This window comes from Aethalodelphis obliquidens, unplaced genomic scaffold (genome assembly GCF_003676395.1).
Source record: "Aethalodelphis obliquidens isolate GAN/ISIS:26980383/991018 unplaced genomic scaffold, ASM367639v1 scaffold21, whole genome shotgun sequence".
Taxonomy (NCBI): Eukaryota; Metazoa; Chordata; class Mammalia; order Artiodactyla; family Delphinidae; genus Aethalodelphis; species Aethalodelphis obliquidens.
This window is the reverse complement of record NW_020837965.1, coordinates 20,189,063-20,203,432: the sequence shown is the minus strand read 5'-3', so window position 1 is coordinate 20,203,432 and position 14,370 is coordinate 20,189,063. Positions and strand designations below refer to the sequence as shown.

At 38.5% G+C, this 14,370-nt stretch overlaps 1 protein-coding gene across 9 annotated transcripts in view; it reads left to right on the top strand.

Annotated features, from left to right (window-relative positions):
* The window catches only part of ATG2B (autophagy related 2B), a 76,454-nt gene that overhangs the window by 54,220 nt on the left and 7,864 nt on the right, over positions 1-14,370 (top strand). For 5 of the 9 annotated variants that reach the window (XM_027120486.1, XM_027120485.1, XM_027120490.1 and 2 more), the window contains 10 exons: positions 989-1,097; positions 2,043-2,237; positions 3,052-3,153; positions 6,054-6,132; positions 7,252-7,459; positions 9,964-10,033; positions 10,323-10,405; positions 11,453-11,574; positions 11,817-11,971; positions 12,671-12,820. In XM_027120486.1, the coding sequence (XP_026976287.1) occupies positions 989-1,097; positions 2,043-2,237; positions 3,052-3,153; positions 6,054-6,132; positions 7,252-7,459; positions 9,964-10,033; positions 10,323-10,405; positions 11,453-11,574; positions 11,817-11,971; positions 12,671-12,820 (1,273 nt within the window). Of the gene's footprint in view, positions 1-988; positions 1,098-2,042; positions 2,238-3,051; positions 3,154-5,301; positions 5,378-6,053; positions 6,133-7,251; positions 7,460-9,963; positions 10,034-10,322; positions 10,406-11,452; positions 11,575-11,730; positions 11,972-12,670; positions 12,821-14,370 lie in introns of those variants that run through there. The other 4 variants (XM_027120489.1, XM_027120488.1, XM_027120493.1 and 1 more) reach the window with 4 other exon arrangements.

The window sequence follows — 14,370 nt, the reverse complement described above, 5'->3', positions numbered from 1 at the left end:
ATTAGAGGCACGTTCATTAAAATGAATACGACCCAGACCCTGTCCTAAGTTCAGAAGGGAGAGAGAGTTACGTGAGCCAATGAGGGCAACGAAGTGAAGTGTGTGCGTCAGGAGGTGGGGACCACGCGTGCCCCTGATTCTCCAGCACCCAGCAGGGTGCCCAGCACAGAGTGGATGCTGCTGAAGTACCTGCTAATGAGTGCGTTATTCCATGGTTCTAGAAGGGAACTGGATGGAAAGATGAGGCAGAGACTAAGGGTAAACACTCTCAGTGGGGTGGGGAGGGTCAGGAAAGGCTTCACGGGGTAGGAACCTTTGGCATAGCATTGTAATGACTTTTTCTATTTAAAAGTGCTTTTAAAAAAACTTATAACTTGGGCTTCCCTGGTGGCGCAGTGGTTGAGAGTCCGCCTGCCGATGCAGGGGACACGGGTTTGTGCCCCGGTCCGGGAAGATCCCACATGCCGCAGAGCGGCTGGGCCCGTGAGCCATGGCCGCTGAGCCTGCGCGTCCGGAGCCTGTGCTCCGCAACAGGAGAGGTCACAACAGTGAGAGGCCTGCGTACCGCAAAAAAAAAAAAAAAAAACAAAAAAAACTTACAGCTTTACTATAATTCTTTTCCGTGTTAATTGGAATTTCTAGGACTTGTCCTCTGACTCTCAGGGGTTTCTGAAGTAATAAGGAACTTACACGGAGGTCTCATTTCTAAGTCTATCTTGTGATATGCACACCAACATCATAGTTAGCATTTTCTGTAGTTTTAAATATTTAGCAAGTAGATGATTGCTGTAACGGCAGTAATAACATTTATGTTCTCAGTGTCTCCAAGAGATGAAAGATGCGGTTTTGATTTATAGCAGTACAGTTTGTAGCAGTGTTTTGCTAGTTCTGTAATCTTTTCTTTTTTCATCCTGTTATTTTTTCTGGTGTCATTCATTGCCTTTCTTTGACTATTCCTTTAACAAAAGGTTTTATTTTTCATTTATAGGAGTCCCCACAGCTCACCTTCTCACACACCTGCAAGACATGGACGTAATGTGGTATGTGGGGGGAAAGGAAGAAACCATGACTTTTTAATGGAAATACAATTAAGCAAGGTAATGTGACATTTTGAAAGGAAACATCCACCGAAGTAGGAGCATTAGTGGGCGTTCTTTGGTTACTCCCTGTCCCCTCCCCCATGTGGTCTTGGGGTGTAAGAGGAAAAGTGCAGGGATCTTGTATAGAAACTCTTGCCTCTTTTTCTTTCTCAAATACTCTGAGAAAATTTAGGGTTTTTGTTTTTGTTTTCCCAGGCTACCCCTAGAACAGTGTCTCGCAGAGTTGAACAAGCATCAGAATCCCCTTGAGGGCTTGTTAAAACACAGGTTGCTGGGCCCCAGAGTTCTTGATTCAGTAGGTCTGAGGTAGGGCCCATGAATTTGCATTTTTAATGAGTTCCCAGGTGATTGTGATACCACTTTACCCAGGACCGTGCTTGGGGAACCACTGCGCTGGAGCCTGTCTCTGGGAAGGCCTGCCATTGGATAGCACACAGGTCTCAGGTCCTTTGTGAGCATCTAGAGGCCAGTAGGCCAGGCTGCCAGTGCCATTGATGCAGTTAATTCTGTCAGCTTGTCTGGGATTGTGCCAAGGGTCGAATATTAGGGCGCTTACCATAGAAATAGTGCAGTGATGACAGCTCCATATACTAAATTGTATCCTTGCGCCCTTTTGGAACTCGAACCTTGCCTCCAAGCAGTTTCATAGGTATGCAAGATAATAATTTTATGACTTATGCCTATTGAGCGTTTTGCTTGAAAAGGATAGGGATTTTACCAAGGTCAAATAAGAAATGTCAGTCAGGCTTTTCCTTGTATGGTCCTGAACACGTGGATTAATAAATAAATACGTGAACAAATGTAGGAATGTTATGCTGTTATCTGAAAGTGGAATCGAAAGCTGAGAATTCAAAGAAAATGAGTGATGTGTTACATTTTAAAGAGAAAATCTGATTTAAATAAAATGTAGAGATGGTTCTGTGTTCTTTCTCTTCTGTAAAGGTGAAGTTTCAGCACGAGGTCTACCCCCCATGCAAACCAGAATGCGATTCTAGCCTCTTGGAACACCCGGTCTCCCGGCAGGTGTTCATCGTGCAGGATCTTGAAATTCGAGATCGTCTGGCAACATCACAGATGAATAAGTTTTTGTACCTGTATTGCAGTAAAGAAATGCCTCGAAAAGCTCATTCCAACATGGTAAGATTTAAAACTTCATATATTTTGTTGTTGTATTAGTTTCAGAAAAGTATTTTTATTATATCTAACTGCAGAAGATTTATTTTAGATTAGGGAAAATTATGGGATTTTTTTTCTCATTTTTATATGAAAATCCCTTTTAAATACGCTGCTTAAAGTTTTATGTTTTAAAAATTATTTTGCATGTTGTTTCTATAATTGCCAATATATCAATACCTGAGGAAAACCAGAAGTCCATAGTGATCTACACAAAACACTTACACAAGGAATTCCCTGGCAGTCCAGTGGTTAGGACTCCATGCTCTCACTGCCAAGGGCCCTGGTTCGATCCCTGGTTGGGGAGCTAAGATCCCACAAGCCACGCGGCGTGGCCAAAAAAACAAAACACTTAACACAAAATATTTAAACGAAATTGTTGGCAGTATTCCACATTTCTAACTTTTAAATTTTATTAGAATAGAAATGATCAGCTCAGGACTTGCAGAAGAAAACGTCACAGAAGTTGTCTCTGGAGTGTGGGTCTATGGATTAGCTCCTGGGGCTTAGTAGACTTCTTTGAGACCGCGAGTACAACATTATCATTTGCGTTTTTTCCTCTAAAGAGAATTCATATCTTTCATCAGATTCTTTAAAGAGTGTGTGACCCAAAAAAGTTAGATTCAGGATTCTAAGGAAAGAGGGTAAACAGTTCCAGTTTTTGTTCTGATATACGGACTAGATATAGGATTTTTTTTCCTATTTTGCTTTTCTTTTTTTTAATGAAAACAAGGTCATATTATCACTAGGGAAAAAATGTGTTTGTCTCATCTCGTAGCTGACAGTGAAAGCATTACATGTGCGCCCGGAGTCTGGCAGGTCACCACAGGAATGCTGCCTCAGAGTGTCACTAATGCCACTTCGCCTCAATATTGACCAGGTTTGTATTACAAGCATAAGGCATGGAATTATGTTTAAGTATATATCCCACATTCAGAATAAGAGATTTAATTTAGTAGAATTATGTTTATTACGATTTAACTTTTATGGAAGTTGCATAATTAAAACAGACTTCTGCTGGTAAAGAATAGGGCAAATTCATTAGCTAGCTGTTTGGAATCTGAATTATTAGTGAATAAACGTTATTAGATTTTGTCCTCCAGTTTCCTGCGCACTGTCTACGTGACATAGCGCTTAATACCTGCTTCTCATGTTCTCTGATCTTTACGTACGTACTCCTAATGCAGATATACAGGTATTTTCAGAGGATGAAAGGACTCCTCGATATACACTACTGAAAGATATAGGGAATTGTAATCACAGCATCTGGGAGAGAATTCCCTGCCCTGGGCACAATGACCAATTAGTAAATTGGCACTTGAACAGGTCACAAACAAAGCAGAGATTTATGGAAAGAGGTAAAGAAATCCACTTTCCTATATCCTAGCAAGCACCCCATCAAATGATCCTGGGTTTTGCCTTCCCAGAGAGCTGTTTAAAGCGTAGTTGGTGTTTTACAAGCTTTGTTCGGTGTGTGAAGATGTGATACTTGGTAGTAGTGCAGTGTAGTGAAGAGTGTGGGTTTAGAGTCAGACCTGGGCTTAAATCTCAGTTCTCTTTTACTAACTGTGTGGCTTTTGGTAGGTAACTTAATTTCCCCAAGCCTCAGTTTCTTCACTGGTAAAATGGAAAAAGTAATAGTACATGTAGCGTCATTTTTTTTAAAATGAGGATTAAAGGAGACTGGTGTATGTAAAACATTTAGCTTGGTGCCTGGCACACACTGTTAGCGAGCAGAAGTGTTAGCTGTTATTATTAACTGAAGCATATAACAGCTACAGAAAAGTGGAGTTTTTATAATAATCTGCTTTTGAAATAACAAAACCCTCCCCTTATACCTTACATATTGGTGTGAGCTCAGGTTTGGAAGTGGAGTATATGTGGGGTGGTATTATTTGTTTGATTAAATAACATTGATTGAATAATGTCAGTTCATTATTTAAATAAGTAATAGATGTATCAGGGATAATCTAAAGTAATATTTGTATTGTAAACAAAATATAGGAATATCTCAGAGAAGATGTGTTGTGAAGCACAGAAGTTTAGCACAACTTGATGTTAATATTTGTAGCTTCTGAGCTGGGTCAGTCTTGCCAGTGAGTATTTTAGATTTATGTTTTCTCATTATGAGAAGAATATCTTTTGAAACCCATATTTTAATTTAATTTATCCATATTGGCCTAGTAGGAATATGATGAAGTATTTATGGGAAATTTGATCTGTGAAAATCACCAGTGTGAGCAAGAATTTGAGTGAGATTTATCTTTATGGCATGACTTTACCAGACTTATCAAGCCCAGTTTTCTTTAATAGACCTTTTCTTTAATATTGAGCTTAATTTCTTCTTTAGAACTATAAAGCATTATGATTTTAAAATGGAGGAATATTAACCTTAGCAAAAACAATCAGAGAAATAAATGTTATGACTAAACTGAGGAGGAATGGGAAATAATTCCCCAAGGTATGGGATCGAGGGAAACAAAGCCATGCTGCAAATATAGTATGCCTTAACTAGGAATATTATGATACAAAAGAGTCCTTTCTAGTTTGTGTCTTCTAAGATTGACATACCATACCAAATGGTCATCTGAATAGAAAGCCAGATATTTGTGTTCTTTAGTTTTTCTTTTGAAAACATATCAGTTGATGAATGAGAATGCTTTGAGTAATGTTGTTCTTACCAAGCATATCTCTGACTTTATCTTCACTGGATCATAGACAGTAAGTATGAAAGCAATGTGTTGTTTTCTCTTGTTTCTAAGAAGCTGCATTGCTGTTGAAAGTCGGTGCAGTTGCTTGTGAAGTGCAGCGTACCGGTAGGGCAGGCAGGACACTAGGCAGATGGAGTGATTGCCATGTAGGAGCTAAGTAGATGATGGAGGTTGTGTAACTAGGCGATTTGAGATCCGAAATCTGAAGGGGCCAGATTTCCTGGTCTGATGTTCATTTTAGTATTGAACTGCCTGGAAATCTGTGTAGGAAAATATGTTAATTCCAAATCATTTGCTGAATGCCACCCTTGTCCCAGGTCTGAAGTAGGATGCTGGGAATACAAAGAGGAAGAAACATCCCATCCTTAGAGATCTCTGTTTAGTGGGGAGACAGGCTCTGGTATTTAATTTTCATATTCTCCAAAATGGATTTGTCAGTCTCAGTAAGGCTTAATGAAGCTGCTAATAATGGGCAAATGTGGCTTGCATACACAGCACCAAGAACGGTCCATACCATAGAATTTCAGAAAAGACCACACTGATTGGGTGATTTTATTTATTTTCAATTTTTATTTTGAATATCATGTCTAATGAAGAAAATGTTTAAGGCAACATAACATAGTGGTAAAGGCAGAAATAAGACATTAAGAACTTTTAAGGCACATCTGAGTATCCAGTACATGCTAGCTGCTGTAATTGTTTAGTAATATCACTGCTACCAATTCAGAGTGAGAACTAATGCCAAATTAAGAATGAGACTACTATATTTCTAAGAAAACCAAACTGTACTTTGATTTAGAAATAGCAGTTTAATTTCTAACTTATCTGTCGTAATTTCTGCATCTATAAATTAATTTTCTCAGAGTTGTGAGAATTAACAAGGAAGTGTGTGTGTGTGTGTGTGTGTGTGAGAGAGAGGGAGAGATTGAGAATAGGAACAATGCTTGACACGGAGTAGGGACTGAATAAATTATAGCTGTATATGAACAATGAGTGAAATATAAGACTTCAAGACACTTCGTTTCATAGTTTAAAACCCTTTAGATATAATTACATCTTTCAATTTTAGGATGCCTTGTTCTTCCTGAAGGATTTCTTCGCAAGTGTTTCCACAGAAGTAGAGCTTCTCATGGCTCCAGATCCAGAAGGTATTAAATATGTAGAGTTTGAAAAAGTCTATAACAAGTACTTGGATTGATTTTGATTGTTATGAGGCCTTTTTGAGAATGTACTTACAAATCTTTATTCTCATTTATATAAATGTGTTCTGTGCTCATTTTTGTTAAGTTGTACAAATGTAGTTTACGTAAAAGTACAGGAGTCCCCCCTTATCCTCCAGCAGTACCTTCCAGGACCCCCAGTGGCTGCCTGAAACTGCAGATAGTACCAAGCCCTAAATATACTAAGTTTTTCTTTCTATACGTACATGCCTATGATAAAATTTAATTTATAAATTAGGCGCAGTAAGAGATTAACAACAGTAACTAGTAATAAAATAAAACAATTATAACAATATACTGTAATAAAAGTTAGGTGAGCATGATCTTTCTCTCTCTCAAAATGTCTTGTACAAATTTAATGCCTTTTCCGTCTTAACTAAGCACTTATCATGCACTGTGGCTGTAACCTTTGAGGTACGACAGCAAAATGAGTGCGAATTTCTTTTTCCTTCATCACAGTTTTACAGATTTGTTCTTACTGTAGATCTTAGCGGCCTGAGCATACAATTTTTTTTTTCCTTATTAAGTCAAGAGCTTTCACCTTTTCACTTAGAGGAAGCATGCTGCGGCTTCTCTTTGGTGTATCCGAATGGCCAGCATCGCTGTTCTTGTCCTTTGGGGCCATTATTAATAAAATACGGGTTACTTAACACAAGCACTGCAATACCCCAACAGTCGACCCGATAACTGAGATGGCCACTCAGTGACTCACTGGTGAGATATGCTGGACAAAGGGATGATTCACATTCTGGTGGGATAGAGTATGACGAGGCAAGATTTCATCATGCTACTCAGAATGGTGTGCAGTTTAAAACTTAGGAATTGTTTATTTCTGGAATTTTCCATTTCATATTTTTGGACCGCAGTTGATCTTGGAAAGTGAAACTGAAGATAAGGAGGGACTACTGTAATAATTTAAAAGGTGAAAGGTTTCTCTAGCAGTAGCTGTATTTATTAAACGAAATGTAGCAAAGCAAGTTAACTGTAGATTGACTTAAATTGTTGCTTTAAAGACGTATAGCTAATTTTTCAAATGTGCACTTTCAGTTAAAAAGTCTCCTGGAGCTGACGTCACCTGCAGTTTGCCAAGGCATTTAAGCACCTCAAAGGAGCCAAATCTAGTTATTTCTTTCCCTGGGCCAAAGCAGCCTTCCCCAAATGGCAGTGCCAATTCAGTGCAAGTGGTCAATGGGGAAGAAGAGAAGGACTTCTCTGCTGAAGAAGCGTCGTTTAGTGATCAGCCTGTGTTTTTTAGGTAAATCATTTAATTTTGATAACAAATGAAGTTATTTTAGAGTATGAAGATTGTTCTTTAATGTGTTTGTGTACCGGAAATCAGGAGGTCGCATCAGCGTTTCTGTGCACTGGCAAATCATCAACCGGTGTATTTATTTGTATGCGGGCCCCACGTACTTGCACCTCCCACTTTTACACATAGTAACCCTGGCTCAGGATTCATCCTCCTATTGATTCTGTAGCAGGAATTTTCTCTTCCCCTTAGATTCTTCCTTCTTTTTTCCTTCACTTGTCCCTCGCTTTCCAGTCACTTATTATGGCCTGCTTGTGTGTCCTTGAGCATGATGCTGTCCTTCTCCCTCAAACACCTCACCTTCAGCATTCCTCCCTTTTCCCTTATGGGGATTTTCTGTCTACTTTCTCTGCCCTTCTCTATCACTGTTGTGTCCTTCCTGACCTGCTGCTAACTGGCTGAGTTGGAATCATCAGGAAACCCATGTCCCTGTTGACTACAGCCAACAACTAGCTGGTTGTACATTGGAGTTGATCCTCATTTCCAGATCCATTCATTCTAACCGTTTTCTTTCTTTCCCAGCCCTTGATGGTAGGGATGGAGCCTTGGCTCTATTGGAAGGAGAGAGGTTGAAGATCGAAACCACCTGTGTTGTGAGGGACAGTTAGCTCCTTTCCCTGGTTTTCTATAGTCCTCTCTTGTTGACATCAGTGGTCCCCAAGTTCTGTCTTTCTAAGTTCTGAGTTTAGAATGTGACCCAAAGTAGGCAGTATAACTGTTTTAAAGTGTTTTCATGTTTTAAATATCTTGTATATTGATGAAAATAGTTAGAAAATAGAATGTGAGAATTGGAACGATCCTGGGAGAGAGGATCCCTGGTGGCTCTGAACTTTTCTACCATAAAAGAAGAATCTCTTTTATTATTTTCCCACATTTCTTTTTTATTTAAAAATGTTTTTCTAACAAAAACATTGTGTATCTTAAGTAATAATTTGAATTCTCATTTCATATAAGCTACCAATTTGGTTTTTGTGAACACTGGATAACCAGTATAAAAGAAATTGAATTGTTATAATTCTGGCCTGAAAGCATAGAAGTTTGACACTTTTTAGTCAGACTACGTAACCTCACTTACTTAGGTAAATATTTGTTTTTTTCCATTTAGACTACTTAAAATAGCTTGTAGATTTCTGTTTCTACTCTCAAAAGCTCCTAGTGTATCTAGGACCCTGGGGTGGTACTTGGTGATATAGTTCAAATTACTCACTTTACAGATGAGGAAGTTAATGCACAGAGAGGAGAGGTGACTTGCTCAAGGCCACACAGTTAGTGGCCAAGCCAGGACTAGAACAGAGGTCTTCTGAATCCCAAATCCAGTGCGTTTTCCAAGTAATGGCATAATAGTCCCCTCTCCTGCAGACATTTATTCATCCCACAGATATTTATTGAACATTTATTATATGTATGTCAGATTTTGTTCTAGGTGAACAAAGTAGAGAAAATCCCTATTTAATTGAGCTTATAGATAATAAAAATATATGATTTGGCCTATTACGTACATGCCATGGAGGAAAGAGTGAGAATGGAGGAGGCAGGTGTCGAGGGGCTGTCGCCCAGAGAACCCAGTGCAGATGAGTGTTCGGAAGATGAGGGATGACCTGGGAACCCAGACTTCTTGTAATGATTGATATAAATACAGCACTTCCATTTTACTGTAGGTTAAATGGACTTTTGTGGGATGACTTGAGATGACTTAGTATATAACCACCGACATTAATTCTGTGGTAAAAATGTGTTTCAGCTTTCAATTTACAGTCCAACTTTTGGAAGCCAACTGCTTTTGTTTGATGTGTACCATAAATGTATAATTATAATTTCATTCAGAATTCCCAATATTTGTGTGTCAGTAACCTATTTGCAAGCGTTAATTTCATGACTGTCCACTAAAATTCACCAATGTAGATGGCATTTAAAAATTTACTGATGAAGACATTTAGGCTCAGAGAGTTTAAGTTACTTGCCTCGACTGCATCCCATGTAACTGGATAACACTAGGGTTCGTGTCTAGGTCTTCTGGATCTTTCTGCTCTATCACAGAGCTAAAATGAATACCTTAGCCCTTTTTTACTTTTCGGTAATGATTATGTCATTTGGTTTAATCTTGAAAGTTGTCTTTATTAGTTCGTTCTCTGTATGAATTGAATATGTGCCAGAATAAATTTTCCTAAGATAAACATTGTTTAGTAAACTAGGAAAAGGTTTTTGTGAGAAATTTAATATATAATGAAATAAATAAGATTTATAAGATGATTAACATCTGTTTAGTCGTTACATTGCCTTAAGAAAAGGTAGAGCTAAAAGACATTCTCTTTTATTTAGGCCTTAGTATATTCACATTATTTATTTTGTGGCTTTGTTTTTATTCTCCAATTGAACAAATTCATTTATATCTAATTTCAGCTCTTAGCAATTTTGAATATAAATAACTCCCCTCCTTTCTTTATCTTTAGAGAATTTAGATTCACATCAGAAGTTCCTATTCGACTTGATTATCATGGCAAACACGTATCAATGGATCAGGTCTGGAAACTTCGCACAAATATACTCTACAAAATTATCTCATTTGTTTTTCTAGTGGACTCAATTTTTTAAAAACTTTTTTCCCTTATAGTTTGTATATGTGAAATGCAGTGTAAGATTTTAAAATTTAATTCTGCTTTTAAAGTAAATAAAGTATAATTTTACTTAAGAACCCATGAGTAAAATTTGATATAAATTGGGTCATATAAAATACATGTACTTTTTTGCTCTAAGTATTTTAGGTGTTTTACCTTTAATAGCGATTTTTCTTTTTTTTTTAATTTTAAAGGGTACGTTAGCTGGGATTTTGATTGGTCTGGCCCAGTTAAACTGCTCTGAACTAAAGCTGAAGAGGCTTTTCTATCGGCATGGGTAAGTTGATTTATTACATGAGACTTTAAGATGTAGTTACTAACGTTAGTTTACAGCAAACTAAAAATTGAGTTTTCTTAGCAAGCATACATAATTTACTTTACAGTGTTGTTTGCAGAGACCTCATTTTTAGAGGATTTTTAGTGGCTAGGGACTAATTTTTATTCTGAGAGAATAGAAGTAGTTTGAAGAGAGTAGTATTTTTCAAAAAACAGCTATAGTTAGGATTTTTAAATAATTTCCCAAAGTTATAAATTAACCTATTCAGTGAAAAGACTGGAAGTTCACAAGGTAAACGGTTCTTAGTAGCTAAGAACTGTCTGGCGATTTATAGACACTGAGTTAACCCTGTGCCAAAGCTTTAGATGTTGAAGAAGTAAGAACAGTGGAAAAGCACACTTATATATACTACCTAAGCCTTATATAGAAATTATTAGCATTATAAGTGCTAAATTATTAGCACTTATATATACTGCCTAAGCCTTATATAGAAGTGATTAGCATTAGCATTAGCATTGGGTTAAATGTATGTGTATACATAGATGTATTTATATACTTAAATTGAAAATCTATAAAATTTTGTCCTTATAATTTGTACGTTTTCTTTTTTGTTTTTTTTTTAATAAACTTATTTATTTATCTATTTATTTATTTTTGGCTGTGTTGGGTCTTTGTTGCTGCACCACGGGCTTTCTTTAGCTGCGGTGCGGGGGGGCCGCTCTTGTTGCAGTGTGTGGGCTTCTCATTGCAGTGGCTTCTCTTGCTGTGGAGCACGGGCTCTAGGTGCGTGGGCTCAGTAGCTGTGACTCGCGGGCTCTAGAGCACAGGCTCGGTAGTTGTGGCGCACGAGCTTCGTTGCTCCGCGGCATGTGAGATCTTCCCGGACCAGGGCTCGAACCCATGTCCCCTGCATTGGCAGGCGGATTCTTAACCACTGTGCCACCAGGGAAGCCCTCTTTTTTTGTCTTAAGTAAAAAAATTCCCCAAACTTGTCTAAACCTATAAATTTCATTTTCCTTCCTATATACTTACAGTCATTTGCTCTAGTTTGCTAGGTGTTGACAAATTATTCTCATATGCAATCACTGAATGGCTTACTGACATTAAGAAGAACCAGCTGCCAGGAATTCTGGGAGGCGTTGGGCCTATGCATTCACTAGTGCAATTAGGTGAGTGTTCTTTTTTAATTAGAAGATAATATATTTTGCCTGATCAGTGATTCTTAACTCTTTTGGGGTTATGGATGCCTTTGAGAATCTACGTGAGGATCATCTTTCTAGAAAAACCTACATGTTAGTCGTACAAAATTTTGCCTCCCATTTTAGGAGTTAAAAACCCGAGGGTTGGAATGATAGCAGAGATCTAAGCTCCAGCACGCCTCTTGATTTCTGTGTGTTGGCTGCTGTTCTAGTGCAAGGCCTGAAGGACTTGGTCTGGTTGCCAGTTGAGCAGTACCGGAAGGGCGGCCGCATCGTCAGAGGGTTTCAGAGAGGCGCTGCCTCCTTTGGCACCTCGACAGCGATGGCTGCTCTAGAACTCACGAACAGAATGGTTCAAACCATACAGGTATCTTTTCCAAAGACCAGCTTGATCTATACAAAGAGGAAGAGCTGTTGTAAGCAGTTGGGTTATTTTGTTCTCAAAATGTACTGTGAAAGTGTATAAAATATTGAGAATATTTTATTTGTAATGATTTCATATCATTAACTTTTTTTTTTGATTAGCTGTCCAGTGTTAAATAAGTAGTTAAATAATAAAGCAGTGGACTACAGTGTCAAATTCGTTTGCCTCTTTCAGGTAAATTATAACTATTAAGTTAGCCAAGGATTTATTTCACCACATTTATGTGAAAAGATCATAGCTGAATGTAAAGAAGGCATTAGGGATCTAATAGTGGTTGTATTAAGGTTTGTTATATTAAGTATTAAGCTCCATTTGGCCTTATCCAGTTGTTCACAGACATGCATTCTTGTCTAACCTTGGTAACACGGAGAGTGTTCTCAGAAGGCAGAGGAGGGGCTGAAAAATTCAGCTCAATCCAGATATGAGTTATTAGTGTACACTTTAACATTCTTGTTATAAAAGTGATACATTCTTGTAAAAAATTCAAATGCTGCAGAAGGGCCGGTCTGAGGGTGTGTGAGTCCCTCTCCTCTTCCTCTCTCCCCGTAGGAAGTGCACTGTTGGAGCTTAACCCTCCAGACTTTCTTCTGATTTCTTTTTTGTTTTCTGATTCACTTTTCACTCTCTGATAAAATGATCCAGGCGGCGGCAGAGACTGCTTATGACATGGTGTCTCCTGGTACCCTTTCTATCGAGCCCAAGAAGGTCAAAAGGTTCCCTCATCACCGCTTAGCCCACCAGCCAGTGGACCTGAGGGAAGGTGTGGCCAAGGCCTACAGTGTCGTGAAGGAGGTGAGTGGGCACCCGAGGGGACAGGCCAGAAGCAGTTTGCGTGCTTTCCTGACGTTCATCTAAAGAGCAGCGGCACTTGGGCTTTGTCCCAAAGAAACCCCTGGGGTGGACTTGGGACTGTTCTGTCGCTGGTGAGTGCAAATATCTGCATGAGGTAAGAGAGGAGGCTGTGTCCTGTCCTGCAGGCTCACGAGAAGAGTAGTGATCTAGTGGGAAGACTGATCTCTTTACATACAGAAGCAAACAAGGAGTAGTAGAAACACGCCATGGACTCACCAGTGGAGTTAACATATGTTTATATTTTGCTGTATTTTCCGCAGATTTGTTTAAAAAATAAAATTTTTCAGGTTAATCACAAATGCTGACCCCATTCCCATGCCTTCACCATCCTGAAGATGGTAGATATTTTTTCTGTGCATGTTTTTTATAGTTTCATGTAAGTATGTATTCATAAGCAAATAATTGCTTATATTTTAAAAGTTAACATAAATGGTATCATCTGTACCATTCTGTAACTTCTGTCTTTCAAGATATATCCACATTGATATATGTAGATCTAATTTAAACTTTTATAGTATTTCACTGTATGAATATAGCATAATTTATTTATCTTCCTATTAGTGGACAGTTTCCTTTTTAAAAAAATTAATTAATTTATTTACTTCTTGTTGGCTGCGTTGGGTCGTCGTTGCTGCGCGTGGGCTTTCTCTAGTTGCGGCAAGCGGGGGCTACTCTTCATTGCGGTGCGCGGGCTTCTCACTGCAGTGGCTTCTCTTGTTGCAGACCATGGGTTCTAGGTGTGCGGGCTTCAGTAGTTAAGGCGTCTGGGCTCAGTAGTTGTGGCGAACAGACTTAGTTGCTCCATAGCGTGTGGGATCTTCCCAGACCAGGGATTGAACCCATGTCCCCTGCATTGGCAGGCGGATTCTTAACCACTGCGCCACCAGGCAAGTCCCAGATTCCATTTTTTCCCCTGAAATACGGCTATTGGAATGTTCATATAAACGCCCCTTTGTTTGTATGTGCAAGAAGTTGTTAAGGGTAGAATTGGTGATTTGTAACTATTTGAATCTTGACACTTATTAAGCATTAACAAATTGTAATTTAGTTGCACCAGTGAATCCTGGTTCTTTATGGGTGTTGACGGGAGCATTCCTTGTCTTTTTTTTTCTTTCTTTCTTTTTCTTATTCAAACAGAAAGTCACAAAAATTATAATCATCCTCATCAGTTCACTCAGTCCCATGTAATTAATTTGTTTCATCTTGATCTTTTCTTAGCACTTTTGTGAATTCATCAGTTTTCCATTAGAGTTCTGAGAATACTTATTCATTCAGTTCAGCAGTAAAGTCAGTTACCAGAAACCTGTACTTGTCAGAGTCTTTTCCATGAATTCCTTGAAGGTGAAACCCTTTTATAGGAACATTTTTGCAAAAGCATCAGAGTACACCCAGAACTGTCTGTAAATGACAAAAGACTTAAAAATGACCACGGTTAAAGATTTGATGAAAGTTCATAATAATGCAATTGACAAGGAAATTTAGTTATTTCT